This window comes from Macrobrachium nipponense, chromosome 7 (assembly GCF_015104395.2).
Source record: "Macrobrachium nipponense isolate FS-2020 chromosome 7, ASM1510439v2, whole genome shotgun sequence".
Lineage (NCBI taxonomy): Eukaryota > Metazoa > Arthropoda > Malacostraca > Decapoda > Palaemonidae > Macrobrachium > Macrobrachium nipponense.
Genome location: NC_061109.1, coordinates 23,092,317 through 23,102,316, shown reverse-complemented (window position 1 = coordinate 23,102,316; position 10,000 = coordinate 23,092,317). Strand labels below are relative to the sequence as shown.

General features: G+C 35.1%; 2 protein-coding genes across 4 annotated transcripts in view; one reads left to right on the top strand and one right to left on the bottom strand.

Annotated features, from left to right (window-relative positions):
- The window catches only part of LOC135217126 (procollagen-lysine,2-oxoglutarate 5-dioxygenase 1-like), a 597,528-nt gene that overhangs the window by 328,715 nt on the left and 258,813 nt on the right, over positions 1–10,000 (bottom strand). The window lies entirely within an intron of this gene.
- The window catches only part of LOC135217396 (immunoglobulin domain-containing protein oig-4-like), a 49,073-nt gene that overhangs the window by 38,868 nt on the left and 205 nt on the right, over positions 1–10,000 (top strand). For all 3 annotated transcript variants that reach the window (XM_064253239.1, XM_064253238.1, XM_064253240.1), the window contains exons 3-4: positions 2,418–2,567; positions 9,408–10,000. The exon at positions 9,408–10,000 is cut by the window's right edge and continues 205 nt beyond it. In XM_064253239.1, the coding sequence (XP_064109309.1) occupies positions 2,418–2,567; positions 9,408–9,566 (309 nt within the window). In that variant the 3' untranslated portion in view covers positions 9,567–10,000. The remainder of the gene's footprint in view (positions 1–2,417; positions 2,568–9,407) is intronic.

Here is a 10,000-nt window from a genome sequence, read left to right as displayed (position 1 = left end):
GCATATATAAACGCAAACTAATTTCAAATTCACATGACATTACTGCCCGTGAAATTACGGGTAAAATGAAATAAAGAAGGATAAAAACAAATGACGACTGGTTTAACCAAATGAATGAAATAAATATACTCTGCTAAAAGATACCAGATCTTTTGGTAACGAAGTAACTGTCCCGTTTTCCTTAATACTGATAACATTTCCTTCCCTCGAGAGACACAAAGGTCTATTTCTACCTTCTTGGAAAACCCAACCCTTCTCCATTCATAGTAGATTTACTCTCCTTAATATGAAAAAAAAAGGGGGGGGAAGTAAAGTTACGAAAGAGAAAACTGAGAATTATTGAGAAAGTCGTCGGAGCAAAGGTCAAATATTAAAGATTAATATCATAAAGGCGAAAGGTCTGCCAAGCGGTCTCCCTCCGCTTTCTCATTCGCAGGAGTAACTTGCACCTGACTTCACTTTTTCTTTACCGACGACAACGCTCTGACGACTCCTGCACATTTGTGTGTGAATGGCAAACATACGTACAGTGGAAATACAGACATTACGAAAACCTGATAGTGAACTAAAACACACCAAATAAGAATAAGTAATTAAAAATGTTTAAGATGCTGATTATGACTGATTGTATTTTACTCTATTATCTATACCTGTTTATGTATGTATGTATGTATGTATGCATATATATATATATATATATATATATATATATATATATATATATATATATATGACTGGTAAAAATGTTTTGTTACAACAGAATTCCATCTTATATAAGGAACCCATAAAAACACCAAAATATGGATAGAAAAGTACTATATTTCAGAGACTGCTGTCTCCCTCTTCAGGTATATGAATGAGAAAAGTTTACAGAAAAGGTGGTATTTATACCAAGAGATCCATCCACAGGTAAGCCAATTTAGGTCACCCCTGCTGATAATCTTCCTTTAATCTTCTTAAGCGTTGGTTGAATGAAAATCTTGTCGATGACATCTGAATCCCATGCTCCTTTTGAGATGTTCATTACCTCCCTCTCTTTTATTAAGGGCGATTCCATCATTTGACTCTTGTATCGGCAGTTGCTGCTATAAATTATATGTGACAAATTCCAGTTTATTCTATGGTTATGTTCATTTATATGGTTGAAAACAGCTGAGTTCTGTTGTCCATACCTAACTGACCGTTTGTGTTGTATTAATCTCTGGGGAAGTGATTTTCCTGTAAATCCGATGTAAGATTGGTCACAGTCCTGGCATGGGATCTCGTAAACCCCGGAGTCCTTGGGGGATTTCTTTTGTTGAACTTTAATCAGGGATTTGGCTAAGGTGTTTGGGTAAGTAAGTGCAAAAGGGTTAGATTTTCCGATGGTCTGAGTCACTGTCTTAATCTCGTCCAAGTGAGGAAATTTTATTTTATTGTTGGGTGTCTCAATGGTCTTGTCTTGAGGGGGTCGGTAGAAAATTACGTTTGCTTTGTGAATTGCTTTCTCAATTATATGGTCAGGATACTTTAATGACGAAAGTTGCTTACGAATTAGTTCAAATTCTTTTTCCAGGAAAACTGGGGAACAAATTCGTGAGGCTCTTAAGAACAGGTTGCTGGCTACACCTATCTTGATAGCAATGTCGTGATAGCTAAAGTAGTGAATGTATGAAAGTGAGAACGTTGGTTTTCTGTATATGGTAAATTTGTATTCTGTCATGTCTCTGATTATTAAAACATCAAGAAAGGGAATTTTGTTGTCTGTTTCCCATTCAACTTTAAATTGCCCCACTTATTATCCCAAAATGTAAGAATATCATCTACATATCTCATCCACAGCATGTTTTTGGGCTTACCTGTGGATGGATCTCTTGGTATAACTACCACCTTTTCTGTAAACTTTTCTCATTCATATACCTGAAGAGGGAGACAGCAGTCTCTGAAATATGGTACCTTTCTCTCTATATTTTGGTGTTTTAATGGGCTCCTTTTATTATTATTATTATTATTATTATTATTATTATTATTATTATTATTATTATATTATTATATATATATATATATATATATATATATATATATATATATATATATATATATAATTTACAATTAATTTTGCACCATTTTTTTTATTCATAACTACACTAGTTTTTATTACTCAATTATTCACCTAAGGTTATTCAATTCTTTATAAACTCACCAACAAAATCTTAGGTCATTTTTACTTGTTCCGTAGACGTGTGCATATTCAGTAAAAAGAAACATAATAAAAAAAATCTTTAAAATTACAATTTGGTTCTAAACACAATAATTGTTCTGTATCATTGTTAAAAACATTTCATTCCGCAATAACACACACGCACACGAACAGACATATTGCCTGACTGACTGACTTGGTAATAAAATTTGTGAATTAATGGACTTGCTTTTTGCAGGGTGCCAAAATCACATTATGGTCCCACTTCGAGTCGGAATATATTCTGGGAAGGAAGATCGTGTTCATGTGCGTGGCCGAAGGGACTCCAAGACCGACCATCACTTGGTTCAAGGACGGAATCGAACTCTACGCCCACTCGTTCTTCCAGGTAAAACAATATAGTACTGTCACTGACCTTCATTCTACAAAAACATAATAAATAAATAAATAAATAAAAACTGAAACCAATCATAAACGATCAAGTAAAGAGTAAAGTAACAGCTATCTGAAGCAAAGGATTCCAAAGAAACCAAAGCGAAGGCCGTAGAAAATAGAATTAAGGGACATTCAAACTAAGTAATTTATAGAAAGAAATGGAAATAAAAGCAGAATGACATCAATAGTAATATTACGCGTCACTTAAACAAAAAAAACAAAAGAAATTTGTTTCCACATTTACATTAAGTACTGCGACGAATTCTTATTACATGGAGTGACCTTCAAAACAAAATTGTTTGACAACAAGCAGCCCTACCACGTGATTTGCTAATGACGCGAGACCCTAATCCCAATTAATACACCTTACATTCATAGTTCTTATACCTACATATCGTGTCACCATTTACTTTTTGTTTAAAGACGAGCTGTCATGATCCTATACATAGCGATGTAAACTTTTATAAAAATCTTTATGTAAACACAACTGTCATCCGTAAATGTATGAATGAGGCGATCATCATCATGACCTTAGGTCAATAATAATCATTAGTCATTCATGTATCAATGAGACCATGCTATTAGTAACCATTACATATGTCTCAGCGAGAGAGAGTCATGAATCACGACCTACGGCCAATAAATATTGATCACCTCTGAATATCCAGAGATCCCCCACGAACAGACACAGGTACGAACTTGACTCGAGGGAGGCGCAACGCCCTTTGGACGCGCAGTTGCGATATTCTCTTTAAGAGACGCAAAGATAAGTACAGGACAAAAATCTACGAATCAAGCGAGACTTTGTCAGACTCTCGAGTGAGTTCGAGGGAATTAAATCAGCATATTCAGTGAGAGAGAGAGAGAGAGAGAGAGAGAGAGAGAGAGAGAGAGAGAGAGAGAGCACTAAAAGGAGTAACAGACACACACATACATATATATGCGCGCGCGCGCTCGCACACACATACATACATACATACATACATAAATACATACATACATACATATACGTATGTATATTATATATATATATATATATATATATATATATATATATGTATATATATATATAATATATATATATATATATATATATATATATATATCAAAATCAGGCGTTCACTCAAGGAAACAAGCCAATCTACATACTTCTTTATTTCGGCGTCTCGTAATAACATTTATTACATCTGGGAATCTGTCAAATAATTAAAATAAATATGATAAAAAATTATAAATAACCTTAAATTTTTCTATAAAAAAAAACCGTATCAAGACTAAAATTTCTCAAATATATTTAAAAAAAAGATATTGAAAAGCGGAGACCTGCGACTAACCTTAAGCTAAGAGAAAGGAAGACTGAATGAAAGGATACAACATAAAAGGAGACACGTTAACTAAGGTACATTTCGATGGAGGACGTTTGGGTATTTAACTGGAGAAACCAAATGCTTAACGAGCAACGACTCTAAAATGGGTAGTTCCTGGGGGTTTTGTGTTTCCTTGAGTCAACGCCTGATTTGATGTATCCCTTGGTCTTCAACTGCCTGCACCGTGGTTGTATATATATATATATATATATATATATATATATATATATATATATATATATATATATATAATATAAAAATATGTTAGTTTGTTATTTTTACACGACATTTCCATACATCCAAATACTGATTTCGAAATTCCTATACCTTAGAAATAATTACTCCCAGCGATAATTTTGTAAGATGCCCTGGCAAAAACCTTTTGGAGTTAGGGAAACAGGGTGAGTGACAATATCTATTCAGTAATCAGTATACACACAAACTATATATATATATATATATATATATATATATATATATATATATATATATATATTTATATATATATATCTATAATATATATATATATATATATATATATATATATATATATATATTATTATATATGTGTGTGTGTGTGTGTGTGTATGTTTGTAGGTGTGTGTGTGTGTAATTCACAAAATTGTCACGCTGATTAGAATCTACAAATCCACCGAGTTTACGATCCCACTAACAAAAGTTACGGACGTCATTAAGAATATTGGCAATACTAAATTTGCAAGAAAACGACTGCACAGCTCATTTAATGGCAAATTACACGTTAAAATATTAAAAGATATACAATGTAGGATGGTGCCGAGACTGTAATATTTTCCCATGGAGTGAGCGGGTCAGTTTTTTCAATTGTTTGCAATTCACAAAAATTGGAGAAAGCGAGGACTAAAGATACAATAAAAAATACATTATGTATTTTTCCTCCCTTACAATTAAAAATAAAAATTATGTGTTTTTCCTCTATTTGTCTTTAAGATCTCTGTGTCTGAGTTGGTATATTACTCTTGTGGAAAGGCAAAGTACGTACACGTATGCATTACTTCGATTATTAAATCATTAAATAGGCTTTGGATTATGTTAATCACACGTATAGTTATTATGAACCAAAACACATCAATAGCTGCCTTAGTTACTTCTAATTTCATTTCTTATCAATTAAGCAAAGGAGAAAACTTCCAACTAATAGTCCATTACGTAGCTCCCCAGTAGTTAAACGCGCTTACAAATGTCCGTAGACTTCAAACTTTGGGGGAGATATTGCAGTATATAATGGCTACGTGCTGTCAAAAGCACTACAACGCTACCGAGGTTGAGGCGGGTAGATGCAGTCTCCAAACAACGAATATCTGAGAGCGACAGGTATTTGGAGGTGAGAGGCGGCATAAACTTATACCTCTTGCGGTGGTGGTGTGGGTTAAAGCCTCACTGTCGTCCTGGATTTGTTTGGTATCGATGGTTCGCGCCCAGGAGCCGATAATTCTCTTATCGCCTAAGAAATTCCCCTTCGGTTAAGCATATATGAAAATATATTAATTCCGAGGTAGAGCGAATTAGATATTAAAGGACATTTGTAGCTCGATGTATGTATATGAATGACGGTAATGTGATATGACTCATATATATATATATATATATATATATATATATATATATATATATATACTATAATATATATATATATATATATATATATATATATACACTTATTCATAACTAAGTGTGGATATGCATACATGACAGCATGTTTAATTAATGTACTACAACTAAGCAAATGAATCCAGAATGCCTCGGCTTTTAGTCCAACTAGAGAAAATATCAACAAGACCTTGACCAGGGATATTTCGTGCGAATTTACGATAAAGCATCAAATGGCCATTTCTGGCGACACGGTGAACCTGAAGATTAATGGCTCAAGCGACCTCAATTTCACTTCTCGTTACAAAAAGAACGGCAAAAAAGGTTAAAAACAAAGTATATTGTCTATGTCTTTCAAACACGATACTTAGATATTTGAAGTGCTTCAGAAAATAACAACGGTTTTCTTAAAAATAAAATATAATCTATCGATAATCATCTGTAATGATATAGTATTACATAAATGATACTAATTAATATTCCGTTTTGATTCATTAGTCGTTCCCGATAAATAATGACCTCATTCTGTCATGAAATAAGCCATTTAAGTCCGAGTATTAATTTGGACAATCATTCTTCTGTGCTAATGGAACACTTCGCCCAAATAACATGGAACTAACCGCAGAAATACCATGCAAGAAAGGACGAAAAATGTTGAGCCAATGGCTTTCCGTGGCAAGTGCTCATCAATTTTTAACTTGGAGGGAGTTTTCAAATCATGCACAGCCACAGTGAGTATTCACATTATTCCAATACTGGTTTTTGTTATGCCTAACCCTCAGGGATTTTCACATGTCAAACCTGGTAGTTTTTAGTCTACTTAACCACTAGAAGTTCTCAGAACCAATACTGGGGAGTTTTTAATGTATGATAATACTACGTACACGCTTTCATAGCATATCATCCTGGTAGGGTTCACAATATTCCCAACCATTGGCCCCGACGCCAGATTTTCCAGGTCATAGGGTACAGGCAATGGGTTCACAGGTTCTGTAAGACTGAAAATGAGAATTCAGTCGAGCTACGGAAGCCATCAATCAACAATTCAGCGTCCACCACACAAACACTGGTGAACCCAAACACGCAACATGTGTCACTCGAATAGGGAGGGGCTCTATCTGAACTGATTACCTCATTATTCTGGACCAACTTCCGGTGTAGAGCCAACTTAGAATGGAAACACATAGGAGAATATTTAACCGGCACTTTAGGCATCACTGAAGGGTGTGCGTGGTGTTCACTGGGTGCCCTGCTGCATCAACTCTTTCGCCTGATACTTGACCTCCAATCCTGCTTTACTTTTTCCTGTACATTTTAAACGTAACTGTGGGTTTTCTCCTCAGCTCCACTTTTAGATCCTCGTACTTCAAGTCGTTTATTTTCATGTCGTTTATTTTCTCTTTCTGTCCTACGACGCTTTAAAGCCGAAATTTTATGAATCGTCCATTCATTCATTCACCAACTAAAGTGAGTATAAACTAGGAAATATACCCCAAATGTTCTTCGGCTCAGTCCAGTTTTCTGTATGAGTAGAGGCCCATGAAGCTTTCGGCCACGGCCCAGTGGTGACCTGTCCTACAGCGTTGCCAGACGCGGGATTATGGCTAACATTAACCTTAAATAAGAAAAACGACTGAGGGCAGAGGCCTGCAATTTGGTATGTTTGATGACTGGAGGTTGGATGACCAGCGTAGCAATTTGCAGTCCTCAAGCCTCTGTGGGTTAGAAGATCTGAGGGCTTTGGGCGGACGGACAGACAAAGCCGGCATGAATGGTTTTCTTTTTTTACAGAAAACTTAAAGGAACTCCTTGTTTAAATGTATCCCTAAAAGAACAAAATAATAAAGAAACATCGCTGCTGTAATGAAAACTCCAGCAAACATAACTGATCACAGTGACAAGCGCACGCCAAGTCGCTCAACACAATTTATAACTTGGGACCAAAACTATCACGAGGAGCAATCTCTTCACGTCTTAACCGATTACTGTCACTTCCGTTGGGAGATCGGCACTTCATCAGGCTCCTCACACACCCTTACGGAGGTAAATGTCACATACATACAAACACAAGAAACTATCTTAATCGACCTCATTTTTAGCTGAGAAAGGGCATTTTCCTTATAAATGTCCCAAACACAGAGAGATACACAAGAATTGTGGTAAAATACCGTAGAAATTATGATTAAAAACTGACTACTGTATGATTACATACCTAAAGAACATTGCATGCGAGAATCAAATACATAATGAATAATGACTCTGTCATCTGTCATTACGCATGTCGCTTTATCCCTATGCATCTTTAATATTCTAAGATACGTGTTAACCGTTATCTCCCTTGCAAAGGGTAAGTCATCCTTGTCTTAATAAAGGCCCCAACGTGAAAGGTAATTTTCTCGAACTTTTGTCAATAATATTTTTTTTTAAATTACGCAATCATATATAATGTTTTACACAGTGGTTATTTGCCAAGTTTGTTACCAGTATGTTATTATAATTTTCATACTATTTCTCAGTAAGAATAAGGATACCCAACATACGTACATGCTCTCTCTTTCTCTCCTATGAGTGGGACACACTTGACTCCCGATACTTTCTATACCAGGTAAACAGAACCAAATTGTTTCTTTTCTCGTGAAAGTTCTCCGTATTTTTTTTAATAGAATCCCTCCTAGTCAAAATTGTCCATCGAATAGTTATTGCCACTAATATGTCGTCACTGAGATTTTAAAATGAAATTTATTTGACTAATTAAAAGGTGAAAGCTAATGAATGCTAAAATTTAATAAAATAATAATAATAATAATAATAATAATAATAATATAATGAGCACTGAAATTAAATATATCAATATTAAAAACTCTGTTGTCGGCATTATCTAGAAAGCAAAGTATTGTGAATAATAATAATAATAATAATAATAATAATAATAATAATAATAATAATCATCATATCATCATCAATCATCATCATCATCATCATGTCATAAGCATTAAATGAAGAGAAAAGTCTGTATTAATTCCTTTGTTAGGACAAATTTCCATACATCAAATTCATTGGGGTTTATGTACGTGATAACAATGACAGTTGACAAGGCAATCCAGGCATGGTTACAAAAATGATGAAAATGAAATACCATCCCGAAGAAATAATGGTCATATGGTGAGGTTATGCATCCCCAAGGTTTCACATCTAAATCACGTCTGAGTATTTAAATATGTAACATTTTAGTCCGAGACAATTCACTCACAATATCGCTGAGAACTGGCGTCCCTGAGATTATGAATTCACTCATTTGACAGGTCCTTTCAATAATATCGAAAATATACTTTCAAAACATACAGTCACTATTTGGTTTAGTATGGCGGAGGATACCACAAATATTTTTCAAAAATAAAATAATGAAATTATTACATCGCTTCAAAATCCCCGAACAGAAAGTAATTTTAGTTATCAATACATAATAAAAGGTACACGTTAAGGGGATACTTCAAAGTCGCAAACCACTCTGAAAGGGAGTCAATAAAAACTATTACTTTATTCCAGTGTAAAAAGATATGTAGGACGAGACTTCATTAACATTTGTTGAATGTCATTAACTTCTTTATACCTAAAGATATCCATATAAAATAAGACTTTCAAAATAAACTTAGAGTAACTTCGACGTCTGCAGGAACATTTCATAACAAAGTGTACTTAGTCATCTAAAACCTTTATTTGAAGCCAACTAAAATCCAAATATGACTTGACAGTTTGTTCCTATGACAACTCCTTGCCTTTTTAATGACCGTCAACAGGTACACGAATGGAAAGACGACGAACGTTCCATCAAGAGCAAGATGGAGATCGACCCTGCAACCCAGATGGACGCCGGATACTACGAGTGCCAAGCGGACAACAAATACGCGGTCGACGTGCACGGCTTCAGCGCCGATTACACAATATCCTTCGTCTGAGAGTCGACTCCGGGAGCCCAAGCGTCTCCCCTTCATTCTAGACCTCCATCTACTGTCAGCATCGACTTCGACGAGTGTCCGTCGATGCTCCTTCCCTTTGTCAACGTCCAACTTTTCTGTGAATGAGAATTGGATCTACTTTTCAAAGCCGCCCAGAACTATCTCTCTTCAATCCTCAGGCGCGCTGTTCTCCTTCAGCCTCTTCTTCTCTTGTGGTCTCCTGTCTCAGACAAGGAAGGGATTGCGATTCAATGGTAGTTTCCCTAAGTTTACTATGCTGCAAAATAAGACTCTGCCTTCAGTCCCAGAATTAAACGAACAATAATACAGACATCATGTCACATCTGCAAGAGTTTTGAAGATTCAAATGTGAATCGGGCTTGCATTTAATCAGTCATTATGGCTAAGGGTTGTGTATTAATACACCCAACAAA